Here is a 15,834-nt window from a genome sequence, read left to right on the forward strand (position 1 = left end):
CAGATCATCTGCAGGTATAAAGATAGTCTGTACTCCACTGTCCAAGTCATGGATTAAAGTATCCTATAACACACTCGGAGGACACCCCTGGAGAGCTCTGTTTGATGCATCCTTCCACTCTTCCACTGAACCATTGGAGAGCCACGTGTACAGAGTAGTTATCAATGGTGGACCCGCTTTGTATAAAGCTGTGTTCTTTCTTACAGAAATGTCATGCAAGATGGCACTAAACGCTCTACTAATTTATAATGTGATCACATCTTCTGTGTTTTTTCTATGAGGCCTGTTAATTTTCCTCAGAAGGAATTTTTGCCTGATGTAAGCTTCTGAAAAGGCCATCCATGTTGGCTTGCTGCTGTTTAGGTAATAAATAGGTGGTTCTGCTTTGCTTTGGTTTTCCTCTGAGGCATTGAGCATGGGCTGTCTGACCTGTTATTTTCATGTTCTTCAAAGATAGGTGCTTAGGCCTTTTTAATCTTCTGGATCATTCCTATTCTCAAAGTTAATGAAAACAGTAGTCAGTGATACTGGAAGGGAGAACTGTCTGAGGTGGTGTAGCGTGAATTTTTTATTTTGCCACTGGGGGGGAGGGAGTGTGGGGAGTGTGGTATTCTTCACATGTTCTTCTTGTTGCCCTTAAATGCTGATGTTGGTCAGTAGTTTGAAGATTGAAATGTAGCTTCGGCTATGTCATGAGCAATGATGTTACTGTTCCTCCTTCGAAGGTAGTAGCTGGAAAAAGGCAGCCTCTGTATGCCAAGCTGATACCCAGCACTTCCAAAGCCAGTATCACTATTTAAACTAAAAGGCATTTATCTGTATGCTTGAAAATTTGCCAACTTTAATGGGCATGGTTTCTGGCAAAGCAGAGCTCTCTAGAATAAAGTTTGTATTTGGCATGTGCTTGTCCTGATTAATAGCAGAGGGAGGATACTCATTTGAATATGAGGTGAGACTTTGGATGTGGTTTAGATTTCCCTTTTAAAGGGACAGCTTGAACTTTCAAGTGTTCAGAGAACTGAATAATTCTTATCCTTTAAATTTAGATCAAATTTCTGTTGCATTAAAACTATTGTTAGAAGCTGTAGCATGGGAGTGTGTTGTGAATATTGATATTTGTGAGCTTTTAAAGGAAATAAATGCAGTATATGTTGTAGGACTTCTTTATAGAGACATAGAGGCATTTTTTACCAAGTGAGATACGGTTTGAATGTTTAAAGCTAGTTGTCTGCCATAGTCTCTGGGACTGGAATCGAGCCTCTCTGTCCTTGGGAATACCTGTTCTCCCCTCTTGCCAGAGATGAAGGAAGGGAATTGCCTGGTGTGCCTCCTGCAGTGGCTCTGGTGGTGGGCTCCTTTTCTCTGGTTCGGCGTCAGGGACGTCCCCTTTCTGTCTGGCTGTTGGGCTCCACTGTGTCAGTCTACCAACAGCTGGGGCTGAGTCTTGACCTCTGGGACCTGGCTGTCTGCTGGGGAGGGGACCTGAGGAATCTGCTTTTCTGGTCCAGGCTGTCCCCTACATTCAGGTGAGGTAGCATCAAGAGGAGTTCTGGTGTTTCAGCTGAGACACAGCAGCAGGCTAGGTTATGCTACTTCTGTAAGCAGTTTCCTCCATCGTTTCTGCAAACTGAAAGGAGTTTTTAGTAATTCTCTAACCTTTTACTGTTTGTTGTGATTAAAAATAGATGCCTCAGCAGCCGGAAACTTAATCGTATTTGTTCAGACCTGCATATTAGGCATTGTTCATGTTACCTCTGAGGATTTGCTTTTCCTGTTTAGGTAGCCCCCCCACCCCACCCCCCAATTAACATCTTGCTAAAATATAGCTATGGAGTAGAAAATGTTCTCTTAATTGCCTGAAGTAATACAAAACCAATTTCAACAGCAGGGCGGACAAACGAGAATTTAACAAGGAAAACTTTTTCATACCTTTCCAGATATTTGCTTAAGATTATTACAAGAATATATAGCATATAAGGTATCAGTATAAAGATAGACCATATGAAATACATGCCATGTGGTCATAAACCACAACTTTTTATACCTAACAATAGCAACAGGGTTTTATATGCTGCAAGTAAATTTATCTTGCATGTTAAATGACTTTCTATTTACGGTCACTTTCTGAGGAAGAGACTTGCTACATACTCCTCACAGACAACTGAATTAGGAAGAGCTTGGGCCTCGTCCTTCCCTTCGACAAAGGAATGCTCTCTTGATCTGCAGATGCCAGTTGCTTTCCATATATTAAGTCCCCGTGTCACTCAAATGTCCTTTAGTTATTGTGTCGCTCTTCCTATAATTAGTTGTATTTAGTTGTCACTCAAGTGTGCAATACTTATGAAAACATAAGTAGTACCAGCACAAGAGCATGATATGTATCAGCTTGATCAAGCAACTTCTGTAGCAGGTTTTAAGCTAAATTCCAGACTTGAATGGAAATTTTTTTTGAAGGGTAGAGTGGTGAAGGTGGGAGAAGGAGAGACAAGTGTCAAGAACAAGTGATTCTTGATCATTGCTGATGCACAAATGTTATTCTTGCAAGGTTTTTGGTATACACCTGCCCTGGGAATCAAATTACCACAGATAGTGTTTTGTTATGGTGCTGCTTCTGTAACTTTTCTTTTGTGTTCTATGATTTTAAATATACAGTAATTGTACTTAAATGGAAATATTAATTAACTTGAAGACGGTTGTTTTAAGAAGTCTTCTTGCTGCAGTCTTAGAAAAGCGATGGGTACCTATGCTTCTAATGTAGGTATACAGTTCTAATTTCAAAACTGGCTTTAAAAACTTGAAGTAATACTAGCTTTTCTGAAGATTTTTCAGCTATGCTATTGCATTCTTCTCTAGGGCTGGCCTAGCTATAGCAACATAAGGATGAACTGCGGTATTGCTACAAGGAGTTTCAAAGCTTAAGTATAATGTTCTGATAAGCCACTAAGCAGTAGAGAATTTTGACTTTGTGCTTCATTCAGTATCTTGTAAACAGTAAGGATTTAGATGAGACTTCGGAGAATCAAGATCTTCAAATCACACTCCTGGTATAGTTGCTATCTATGGGGCAAATGCACGCTGAATGAGGAAGGTCAGGCTGTCCCAGGGGTTTGGCACTGGTGACAGAATTTGTGCTGTAGTGTCTGGTTTTCAGCAAGGTTCCTGGAGCCTGTGCTGAAGGCCTGAGACCCAGGGTGGTAGTGAGAGCACTCGGATTTACTGCTTGGCAAGCACCTCCGGACAGCAGCTGCCCTATTGCACATTGAGAAGGGGGAGCATGAGGATGACTGACAGCCACTTACAAAGTTAGCGATGTAGATTCCGCTTCTCAGTTTTAACTTGATCTGGTTTTCAGTTGTAACTGAATCTATTGTAGCTTGAATGAGACATATTTAGCTCTGACTTCTAGGTCCCTTTGGAGAACTCATGTGTTTTGAATATAAACTAGGGTGCTAAGTAGAATAGAAATGCTGGGTACTGTTTGTAGAGACATTTTGTGAAATATGAAAAATGTGAAAGGTATCTCTTGAATTTAGGTGTGTATAGCATTAGAGTGGTATACAGCTTACCTGTACAAGATTGTCAGCGTGACATGAGATGTTTCATTAATGGCTTTACAATTGTCTTTTTACAGTAGCAACTTGAAATAGCATGAAAATCCATAGGGTTTGAAGATTACTTTTTCTTTTTGAATCTGTATGTCCTTAAAGGAAACCCATAGAAACAGTAAGGCTTTTCAGTCATTGAACTGTTCTTTAGGCATTCTGTGAAGTCTGTAAACTTTTGGACGTAAATTTAACCTGTCTGGACAGCTAATTTACTTTGTAGTGAAGGTTGAATAAGAGAGTTAGTATTTTTATTACGTACCCATTTTCAATATGTCTGTCTGATTCTTGGATCTCATAGGAATCCGTCAACTGCATTCTACCAAGCGTTCCATTTCAACAAGTTACGCGAGTCAAAGACCTTCTGGGATAGGTATGAATGCTTAAGTATGGAATGCATACGTGCTGAGGTATGCATGAACAGCTTTGCTCTATGCAAGTTTCTCGTCATTTTCGTTTGCACAGAACTGCTGCTTATGTTTAGAACTTGGTATTGGACTTCTGCAGCCTGAAGGTCTGAGAGCAGTCATGGAAGTGAAGTATTTGTACTGAAACTTAAAACAAAATAAATCTAAAATATGACATGACATTTTTTCTTCCTCCTTCCATTATGCATGTATCATACATCATGTGTAAGCTGAAAGAGTTTAATGCTACTCAGCTACTAGCTGACCTGCACTAAAATATGATTTTCCAAAAAAAAAAAAAGAAACTTTTTGGCATTGTGGCTATTGAGTCCTATATCAGAAAACAAGTTGTGAAAATGTTATTGAAACACAGTTTTGGCATAGTTGAAATCTTTCCATCTCAAAACCAGGAAAGGAAGCTTTCTGGCTTGCTTTCATTCTGCTTTAGTAAAGCTAGATGTGGTACAAACGTGAACCATGACAAGATACGAGGACAAAGTAAACCTACTAAGTTGGCATTGAACTCATGGCGAGAAACTGCAATGAAGTGCAACGAAGTCGTATCTCTTATGGATATGACTTGTCAGAGATGCATTACTAATTCATCAGTAGCTGCAAACTGTTTTTTTCCCTCACTTTAATGATTTTGAAGGGTTTTTTTTGTCAGCATTAAGTTGAAGTCCTAGTGATTATGTGACTTCATGCCTTGTGTTGCACTGGCTTGTCACAATACTTCTGCTTAGCAAGCTCTGTAGAAGCTATTGAAGTATTGATAACTGTATCATCATTGCACTGGCTGTATTTGACTTGAGAGGCTTTTCAACTTGCAAAGCGTAATGGAATCCTTTAAAGTTTGCTTGGCAACAATTTGTATACCATACAACAGTGATGGTTAAAAGTAATGCTAATGCATCCTGCTCTGTTTTTTGCTGAAGTGCTAGCAGTAGACTAAGTTTCAAAAGCACATCTTCCTTTTTGAGCAGAAACTTGTACAAATTTGCATTTTTGCCTTAAGCTCTGGATGATGCCACTTTTCTATATTTATGGGATGGAGTTGGTATTTAGGTTCCAAGGACTTCATTATTTATCTGAAATAAACTTCAGGGCCTTGAACACAAATTTGGTAGTTAAACCAAAAGCTCACTTTAAGGTCTAGCCTTCATCTGTTTCTCTATTTTTGTGTCTTTTAATTTGAAATAATTCTGAAGATGGGGAAGCTGATTCAAAAAACCCTAAAATCAAATAATTAATGAATAAGATGGAGGCTTCAAAAATCTGATGTTTCTGTACAATGTCTGAAGCAAGTATTGGAAGCCTGGGATATAGAAAACATTAAATTCAGGTAGAATAATGTAAATGGCTTCCTTTAAAAATAGGCCTGCACCTTTGCCATTGAACACTTTGTAGTAAAAACAAGTATTTGTAAAAACATTGAAGCAAACTCATCAGGATTGATGCAAGTTTTAAACTTCTAATCTGTTCAAATTCCAAAGTCTTTGACAGGGTTTAGCAGGTTTTGCATTTATAACCCAGTTATTAAGCTTTCTTAAGATAACGTTAATGTAGTTTTGCTTTATTAGGTGACTGAAACTGAAAATCTTTCAACAGTAAACTTCCAATGAAAACCTAATGCAGTGAACTTCAAGGGCATAGCTGGTAAAGCGAGTTCTGGGGAGCACTTCACAGGGCAGGGGAATGGTGGAGCTCATTTGTGTGGCTCTGCCAGCAATGTGCGTCCTGGCAGCAGCAGGACGGGCGACTGACGGTGCCCTGGTAGCTCTGCTTTGCACAGGCAGGACGGCCTCTAATGCAGGTGGGGATCTACTGCCAGACTTGAGGGGTTTGATAACAATTACAGTGGTTTGGGGCTTTTTTTGTGATCTCCAATTTGTGAAAGAGAAATCTCTGCCATGAAAATGGTAAGGTCGTCTAATTTCCTCAAAATCTCTTTGTTTCCTCATCCCAAAACGTGGGGGTTAACACACTGCAAAACATAAGGATCTTAAGCCTGCTGGCAGTAGACCCCTTAATTATATTTTGCAGCTCCTTCAGAATTAGTTTGTGAACCTCAGGGTCTTGAGTTAGACTTCAGTGTAAACATAATAGAAAATCTTCCTGTGTAATTTCAGCGTTTTTTTCTAACAAATACAGATTATTCTCATATGAGCAGCCATCTCTTGGGACCATTTGAAGTCAGCAAAGCTAACCACATGCTATTGCAATAGACAGTAAAAGATTGCTAAATTGCTCCAGTAAAATAGACTAGTTTTGGTTTTTTTTTTTTCCACTAATGCACCATGGCAGGGAAGAGTGCGGGTAACATTCAAACCATTAAATATTAGTGAAATACTAGTTGTTACTGACACCTTTGCAGGAAGCCTGCAAATGTTTTTCTCCATGGTGTTCACATGGGTGTTGCTAAGGGCACAAGTCTCATGGGTCTGTCTTTTCAACTGGGTGGTTACTGAGAGGATTAAGAAGGGGAATAATGGCTTCTTGGCATATTCACATGAGTCTGGGTGACTGCTCTTCTGTGCCTGGATTGCCTTTGCATGGTAATAGTCCCATAGGAGCTTTAGATGGGTTTGCTTAAAACATAGCCATTGTTGGTATACTTGAATTTAAAGCAGTAGGATTTATGTTTCCATTGCATTTTTGTGTGAAGCATTAAACCTTCACAATACAAATTAACACATAAAATGTGTATTTTTCTCCCCACATTAGCATCCAGATAAATGTATTCTGAGTGTTGCTGGTAAACATCTTTCTTCTTATGTAAATGTGATGAATTAGACAGCCTTTTTTCATGTGGTGGGTTTTGCCAAACTTCCATTTCCCTCTTCCATGCCTATTAAATGAGGTGCTCCTCCTGGAGACAGGAGAAAAGAGAGTTACACATCTCCCACTTTTTGATTGTAGCCTTATCTGGAGCTTCTTTTAGGGGTGAAACTTTTCTGATTTTAAATTAAAAGTCTAAAACTCCATGTGAAATTTGAAGAGTTTTAGGATGAGGCTGACATTTCAGGTAAACCACCGATCCAGTAAGTGTTGTGGGTAATATGTTTCTTCTTGATACTTGCTTCTCATGGAAGTGGTGTGCAATGTGACTGTCTGCATGCATAGGGAAGAGTGTTTGGTTCATTAGTGTAACTCAAAAACTTGCCAAAACTATGAAGGTGCCACATTTTAATGTTTAAAAAAACCCAGCTAACCAACAAATCCAAATCAATTCAACTCAAACAACATCTTGGTTTTCCCCAGAAGTAGTCTGTCTTTTATAGAGCTCATGGCATTGCTTCTAAGATCAGTTATGATGTTATTGAATAATTGATCTTCAGAGTTCTGTGTAAAACTGAAGAAAATGTAGCTGTCCTGTGGAACCAAGTAGTCAGCTCCCCCATCAGAGAACTAATGTGGAGCTTAAGCAGACTTGCAGGGAAAGTCAGGCACCTGCCGGTAATCCTGAGGCTGTGAATTCACTGCCTCAAACTTGCTCACATTCTTTGTGGCTTTGACAAAGAAAAATTATGAAAACCTGAAATACTTGCATAGATATTCTTTCAAGGCTGGATAATTGATTGTATTGGGAAGTTATTATAAAATCTCGTAATTGGATGGAGGCTAATTAAACGTGCCTTAACTATAAGAATAGACAAGGTTTCTCTGGACAGACTAAATAGCTCAGCTAGTAGTAAGATATGAAGAGTGGCTGGTTAAGTGACTACAGTAGCTCATAAATGAGTAAACCAATGAGGGGGAAAAAACCAAATTAACACACTGTTTTAGTTTGTAGTTCACTTGTGAGCAAAACAAATGTGGGAACACTTCAAGGTACCTTACTGTTCCTTCCAGGAAGGTTGTTACTGCTTTAAATCAAGTTATCAAGCAATGAAAGAGCTAGGGGAGATCACTGGGTTCAGGGATGTCTGTCTGAAACTGCAGCATGTAACATCTTTTCCACTTTAACCTAAAGCAAAGTAGATCTCATGCTTTAAAGGAAGAGTTGGCCTATAGAGGCGGTTGGACAGACTTGCTAGCATCGGTGTACCCTTGTGTAGTCTGTTCTGCAGGCAGTCTCTTCCACTCTCGCAGGATTAGCAATGTTGAATGATAGGGTTTATGTGTCTAAAAGCATGAGGTGAATAGTTCAGTAACTCTTGATGCTAAAATTTAAAAGAAATATCAAGAGCAAGAAAAAAGCAAGAAAACTCGTGCATTCTGGCAGTCTTTGGGGGGTGTGTGACTTGCTGCTAAGAAATTCCTTGGGAAAGTAGTATGCAGATAGTCAGCAATACAGCTGAACACAGAATCTGGTTTTTGTTACTGAGTAAAAAACCTGAAGCTTCAAAATTAGTTCACGTCATCCAGTCAGTAGGATTTGCAGTCTCATTTAAATGTGAAATGCTAGTACTTAGTCTAGTACTTGACAGTGCCAAAGTAGGGCTGTTTATAACTCTTATTCCTACTGCATCCAATGTTGGCATAAAATACACACATTACTGAGGACTCTGGAATCTCTAAAAAATGAACCACTGTGTTCTTTTATTTTTTTTAAGCATACAGAGTGAATTAAGCTGCAAATGCCTTTTATTTTGAAGTTTGATTCCTAGGCTTTCTACCTAGATTTCAAAGTGAATTTTGAAGTTGAGAACATGTCTCTTAGAGGCATGATAGTTATACCTAAAGACATCAGTGGTGAAAACACCAAGCTGAGTGCAGTATTGCTTGTTGAATTCACCACTGAAATAGATCTTGGTGTCTACAAATGCGAGATGATGTTGAAGGTTACATTTTCCTCCAGCCATTAAAGTTAAGACATTAGCCTTTTTTGTTGTCTTCTGATCCACTCGTCCTCAATTTTTCCATTAGTCACTTATTTGCTTTCCCATTCTGTGAACAGTGTTGTTAAAGTTTTGGAATAGTCTATAGTAAGTAAGCTTTCTTGAACTGCAAAATTACGGTTTACAAAGAGTGCCTGTTTGATCACTGAAAATACAAGTATTATATAATGAAGCTGTACACTGGCATGTGTTGTGCTAACAGGGCTACCAAACACTTTTTTTCAAAAATATTATAGCTTGTTGATGATACATGTCTTTCCAATAATATCTTACCTTACTCTTGGGATAACATGTCTCCATACGAAAAGTTTTTGCAGCAATGAAGTCAGTTATACCGCGGCTTTTAAGAATGCGACGCATCATGGAAAACGTGATTTCTGTATATTGTGTATTAGAAATCAGACTTGCACTTGAATTTACCAGTTCTCTTTCCATTTTCTTAATCTATATGTACATGATCATCCAAGATGCTTTTCTCACTTTGTTTGCAAGACATTTGAAACAAAAAACCTACAGTCCTATTCTTGAGTTGTAGGCATATAGGAGATATATACCTAAAATACAACCTGAAGATTTCCGAGGTGCAAGCTGTAAGTACTTGATGAAACATTTTTGTTCCAAATGCTGCATACCTGATTGTGAGCTATAGCTAAGCAGTGTTGTTAACGGTCAAAATCTAATTTTCTTCCTGGTCTTTCAAAGTAAAATGTGAAAAAACTTACATTTAAGCCACTAGGATTTTTTTTTTTAAACAATCAAAATAAGGATTTCTCAGACTAAATAGGGTTCTGCCTATCTGGTGTGTAAGGTAGAAAAATGTTGGGGTTTACCGTCCATCTCTAGAAATAGCAAGCTGTATTTGGTAATCTTTGCCATTGTTGCTGAATACAAATCTTGCCTTGTACTTGATGGGCCTCAAAGTGATCTTGGTATACCAATATATCCTCTTTTTGATCAGAGCCTCCATTTATGTAGCCTTAACTTGGAGGTCGAAGTCAACCTGAATTGTTCTCTTAAATTACAATGTGTGCGTATGGTGGCTAGTTGACTGCAAAAGCTCAGTTTGAGGGGGGGTGTGGAAAGTTTGCAGTTACAACAACAACAAGAAAGTAAATTATACGCCTAATGCATCCCTTTCAACTGCCCTACATTACTTGGTGTGGATTTTTGTTTGTATTACAGCTTTGACAATAATTGTCAGACTTCTGTAGTTCCTGGAGCAATCAACTTGGTCTAAATAGTAATACATCTTTTATAAGAACTAAACATGTCTTTCCACTTCTAACTGAAGAATTTCCAAGTTGAAGTGTTGGATATACACTCTGTGAATGCACCATGCACTGTATCAAACACTTTCCAGTTATAACATCCAAAGAGACTTAACAGATTCCTCGCCGCCCCCCCCCCCCGGCTTTTTCATAAGGACTGATTGTATCTATACATTCCATTCTGCAGCCATAGGATAAAATATTTTTATGCAAACTGGGATTTGATATCAACAGCTAAGGATTTGAGAAAAATACAAAATCTTAAGATTTGGCAGTGTATTTGGACTGTACCATATGAATAGCTGGCACTGGAGTACTCTGCTTCTGAATGTCTTGCAGGGAGTATGGGGAGTACCATAAAATGAATAAAGGACAGAATCATATGGGAGTTGTGCTAGCATAAAATCTAATTCTCATATGCTTTTAGAAAGTGAAATGAAATATTGTCATCAGGATAAAACCGCATCTGACTTGCTGAAGGCTGCTGTGTCGGCATGGAACTTCTCCTGGGGTGGGCGGGAGGTGGTCTGTGTGGTTCTGGGCTCTGCCTGCTGGAGACGAGCAGGATGGACACCAGGATTTGTGCGGGGAGCAGGTCTCGAATCCTGACTTTGTACTTTGATAATAGTGTGAAATGCTTTGGGGATAAGGGCAACAAGAATATTGAAATGAATAAAAGTAGTGTATAAACTACTCACAGCTTTCAACACTATCAGTATCTCTTTAAGCATAAAATACAGGCGGAAGAGGGATAGTTTCTCTGGCTGCATTCAAATCACGCTTACAGGAAGGGACAGTTCTTACACCCACATTGTGAACACTGCACTCATTTAAAAGGCAGACAAGAATTCAGAGTGCAAGGTACAACGTGGGAAGGGTGCTTCTGCAGCATGCCATGCAGGTACGGGTGTTCTAGGTGACTAAGGGGAAGACTGCCTGTCCTCCCCTTAAGAAACTTTTTCATGGAACTGATCGAATGCCTTAACTCTGAGTGATGTAGTGGACTTTTTTTTTTTTTTTTTAATAACCACACTGCAAAATAGTTGAAACAGGAATAGAAGAACAAAGTCCCAATCTCAAATTTAACTAGAAAAGTGTTGACAAAATGTGTTTCATTACTCTGTAACGATGCAGAAGCAGATCCTGCTACAAAGCATGCTTTTTGCTTTAATTTTGCTCTTGTCTTTATCTCTTCAGAGCTGCCTCACCTGACTTAGAGTGGTATTCATGGAAGGCTTTGTCAGGGATGTGGAGCAGTCTTAGGGATTCCAATGGCTCTTGAATACAGACATTTTTGACAGTTTCAGATAGATCTGAAACACCTTAATTCAAGATGGAAAGGAATACTTAACCTTGTCATGAATTATAAATACTTTTTATTCTGAGGACGTTTAGCACATGGCTTGAAAGAGGCTTAGGAGACAGTAAGACAGTGGAATAACTTTCTTGTGAAAGGGGTGTTTAGTGTTTTTGTTTCAGATTACAGGCTTTGTTCAATTTAGAAATAGAGGCTGTTATTCCATCAGTCTGAAAAGCTGATTCCCTCTACTTGTGACTGCTGGGTGCTAGGTACTGACAATTCTTGTGAGACTTGTTCAGATGGATTTCTCTAAATAGTGTCATATTTTTTCAGTAGTTGAGCTTTGTTTCACGTATGTAACTAATACTGCTGAGCATATTGCCAGTACTCATTTTAAAATGCCTTAAGTAGTGTTTTTCTGGGTTTCAGTGAGTGTTACGTATTTTCGGAGAGGCGGGTTTCCAAGCATGACCGCAAACCTTGCGTTTTTCCACGTATGTTAACTTTTTTAAACGTAGCTGCACACTGCTGATAGCAACTTCCATCGCTGGGGAGCATTATCAGTAGTTATCAGCGGCAGGCCTGGTAAATGGTCCAAGAACTGCTGCCGTATGTCAGACACGGAGCTGTGGAGTAAAATCGGACCACTGAGACCTACTATGGGAAGGCGGGCACGGAGAGTACGGGACCAACAGAGCGTGTGTGTGGATGGAGCATTATGCGGCTGACCTGGGGGTGTTCCTCTGCTGTAGTCAGTGGTGCGGGGTGCCCTGTCTGACTGGCTGGGGAGAGCTACAGCTCCTCTCCAAACGGAGAGATCGGAGTCTGTGTATTGTGACTTGAAAACAGCAAAAATATTAAGGTCTGGATTTCCGTAACCCAGGATTTAAAGATGTAGTTCCACATCTTGTTTTGCACAGTAAATACACATTCTTACAGTGATGACTGAGATGTTTTGTTGGACTGTTCTGCACCAGTATGTCTTTGGAACAAGACTGGCCCTGACTGTAACCAGCCAACTGCAGTGCATTTCTTAAATGTTAAACGTGACCCAGTGGGAATTCATTAAAACCCAGTAAGTGTGCTCATGGAGTTCAGGGCTTTCATCGTGTCCTACTCTTCTATTGACTACTGTCACTCGGTTGCAATGTTGTAAATATGGTGCTGATCCAGGAACTTTTTAACTGGAAAGCAGTCTTCAAGTAAGGCCAGAGAACAAATATTATAACAGGTTTTTTTCTTCAGTGCTTTATAAAAGGAATTTAGCAGAAATAAAGCTAGAGGTAAGGACCTTATGAATATCCCATGAATCCCTGTTTTTCTCAGTGAAGAAAACTAAAAAATGAGGCAAGGAATCAAAGCCGTTAATTTACTGTTTATTCTAATGCATTTTTCTGGTTATGGGTGTCATAAGTCTGAGGAATTATAAACTGAAGGAGCAGTGTCTCTTAAGAGCTCTAACTGTACTGGGTAATACAGTGAGGAGGGGGAACCCCGTGATTGTGTACTGAATTCTTGAATCTGAAGCTTTAGCTTTCCAGCGAAAGCATGTTCTAGGAGTCCTGCGGGTGTCAGTGGATGCATAGGTGTAACTGAACAATACAGTCATGCTCACTAAGTTTTCTCCTTATATTTACAGTGCGTCTGGTGCAAGTGTTGTTGCCATTGACAACAAAATAGAACAGGCAATGGTAAGTAAAAAATAAGTTGTTACTTCTAACAGGATTAGTAGTTCATCACTGAGCATAAGTTTCCAGTTGTGTTTCTGTGAGTCTGTAATGTCCTTTCAGTTGGGTCAGACTGAGACCATCGTTTGAAAAAAGGGTTTTCTGTGTCAACTATGGGATGACAACAAACCGTGATTGCCTTTACTGTTGGCCCAGAACTATTCTTAAAAAAATTTTCCTGTGAATTTCTGTGAACAAGCTGATTGAACTTAAAAGGGTGCGGAAAATAAATAGTGCATTTAAGTCTCTTACTTTAGCAAAGTTCATCACTAGTTTTTCTTAGTTGTCACTTATGCTATGCCATCCTTGGCATTTTGTTCAGCTTCAGTTACGTCTGGTTTGATTTTTTTTTTTTTTTTTTTTTACTTCTGCTGATTTAAAGGTTTTCTCATTTCTTAGTTCTCGTACACCTCCGTGCTTGGGACTGTGTAACGCATACTCCAGGTCAAAGCTTTAGAGCTGATGCTTTCATCCTGGAATAGCTGGAATGTAATTCTAGTCCTTGTCTTGAGTGTAAGCGAGGTGACTAGAACTTATTGCTGGAAACAAAGCTTTTGATGTAAGGGCCACTTTACAGTGAATAAAAGGGCTAGGTTGTTTGTTCTTGAAGGCTAATCTAGTCATATATTTTTAGTGACGAGTGATTTAGTTTTCCAGACTTACCTCAGTGAAAGCAGTAAATAGTAAATCCTGGGGCTGGAGTGGAATGAAATTGTTCTTTCACTTGGTGTAACTGTTAACTTGTTCTCCACAGGATCTAGTGAAAAGCCATTTGATGTATGCAGTAAGAGAAGAAGTGGAAGTCCTGAAGGAACAAATTAAAGAATTAGTTGAAAGAAACTCTTTACTTGAACGAGAAAATGCACTGTTAAAATCTCTTTCAAACAATGATCAGTTATCCCAACTTTCAACCCAACAGGCCAATCCTAGTAGCACTTCACAAGCGCAAACAGTGATAGCACAGCCTCCGCAGCCAACGCAACCTCCACAGCAGCCGAATGTCTCCTCAGCGTAAAGCTTTCTTGCCTCCTTTGAAAAAAAAAAAACCTGAGAGCAGTCTGTCCTTGTGTGCCACTGATGTTCTTTCCACTTTATATGAAAGCAGGTAGCCATGCTTCTGTTGTGTGTTTGGCCTTTTCAGTATTAGACAATCATTCTACAAGAGCTGTCCCTCACTGGTATATCATGAAGTGCAGTTGGTGTCCGTTATGTCATCAGTGCACAAGGGAAGTCGTAGAAGGAGTTACTAATGCAAAGAATGCATTTGCTTGGTGTGCAGGAGTGAGGTCTTTAAGAGCTTTGGTGGCTCTCCAAGGTTTCCATTTCCCATGGATTACTTTGAGCCTTGCTATCTGGTAAGAAGTAACAATTCATCTTAAGAAGAGCCACTGTTCTTTCAATATAAGTAACGTTTGCCTACATTAGTTTCATTTATTTGTTTTATTTATTACAGGGCTGCTATTTTCATAATGTACATGAACAATGTCACAGAACTTTTTTAATTTTTTTTAATAAATGTATGTATCAGCAAAATGATAGGTGGGATTGTGTTTAATAGATAAAATGTTTAGGCAATAATTGAACAAAAGAATCCTGGCATATTTCTAACACTAATGGCAATTTACCTTTGGTATTTATTTACGGTAGTAAAGATCCAGCTTGAATGTAAATTTTGTATAGAGTGTAAGTATGAAGACCATAGTGCATCTGTACAGGTAGTCACCAGTTATTGTGATATAATAAATAATTGATGGGCTATTTTGATGAAGAAAACTTTGCTCATTTCTGTTTCTACTTTCTAATAGAGAGAAATTGCCATGATTCCTCTGCTTTTTGACATTTCGTATAATTTTTTTTTTTTTGGATGGGAATAAAAAGCTGTGAAATTGTTCAACCTACTTTGTAACCAAAGAAGCAAAGCTGTGTAATTGAGGTTTTTTTTTATTTTATAATGCACATTCTTTATGTATTTTTATTTAGTGTTTTCTCATTCACAACTTTCTTTGCTGTCTAGCATGATCTGCATGACCTATAATCTCTGAACCACTTTCGTACCTCATGTTTTTATCCAGCACTCTTATTGTAATATGTAATAGTCTGTGAACAATGTCAAATAAAAAAGGAAGAACAGCTGGTGTTGGTGGAGCTGAGCTAGTGTGCTATGCACTAGTTGTTTAAAACAAAAAATAAATGAAGTGAGCCATCTTTTGTTCATTTAAAATGGTGTTTTGAATTTCGTATGCAGAAAACGTTTTGTTACATTGCAGATTTTAATGTATTTAATAAATGCAACATGCAGATTAAGTGCAGTGTATACTGAGTATTTAAATTAAAAATGTACATTTCATAATACAGTTTCAAGAAAGACCATCATTTGTGTAAACTAATGCAGTGTGTCAAATTGATGTATAAATACATATATTTTAACACATTTCCTGAAATTAAACTGCAGTTTTGTTGAATTTCGGGGGGGCTGTAGATGTTGGTACAGTGTAACTAAATTCAAAACTAAATTTTTTTCTTAACAAAATGGAAAAAGGTAACTTCAGTGAGCCAGTAATCGAATAATGCCAAAATTTTAATTGCTTTTCTTGCAACAGACTTTTATTCCAGGAAAAGCATAGTTCTGATTCTGTCAGTGACCCTACTGGTTTTGGGTTTGCACTAATATATATAAATTAAAATTTGG

The 15,834-nt window shown here is 38.6% G+C and overlaps 1 protein-coding gene across 3 annotated transcripts in view; it reads left to right on the forward strand.

Moving 5' to 3' along the window:
* The window catches only part of TSC22D2 (TSC22 domain family member 2), a 30,408-nt gene extending 15,442 nt beyond the window's left edge, over positions 1-14,966 (forward strand). The window contains exons 2-4 of one of the 3 annotated variants that reach the window (XM_009634406.2): positions 3,904-3,975; positions 13,058-13,109; positions 13,900-14,966. In XM_009634406.2, the coding sequence (XP_009632701.1) occupies positions 3,904-3,975; positions 13,058-13,109; positions 13,900-14,160 (385 nt within the window). In that variant the 3' untranslated portion in view covers positions 14,161-14,966. Of the gene's footprint in view, positions 1-3,903; positions 4,013-13,057; positions 13,110-13,899 lie in introns of all 3 variants that reach the window. The other 2 variants (XM_035890016.1, XM_035890015.1) reach the window with 2 other exon arrangements.
* Positions 14,967-15,834: the final 868 nt, after the last annotated feature.

The sequence above is a fragment of the Egretta garzetta genome, unplaced genomic scaffold (assembly GCF_000687185.1).
Source record: "Egretta garzetta isolate BGI_Z169 unplaced genomic scaffold, ASM68718v1 scaffold172, whole genome shotgun sequence".
Classification (NCBI taxonomy): Eukaryota; Metazoa; Chordata; class Aves; order Pelecaniformes; family Ardeidae; genus Egretta; species Egretta garzetta.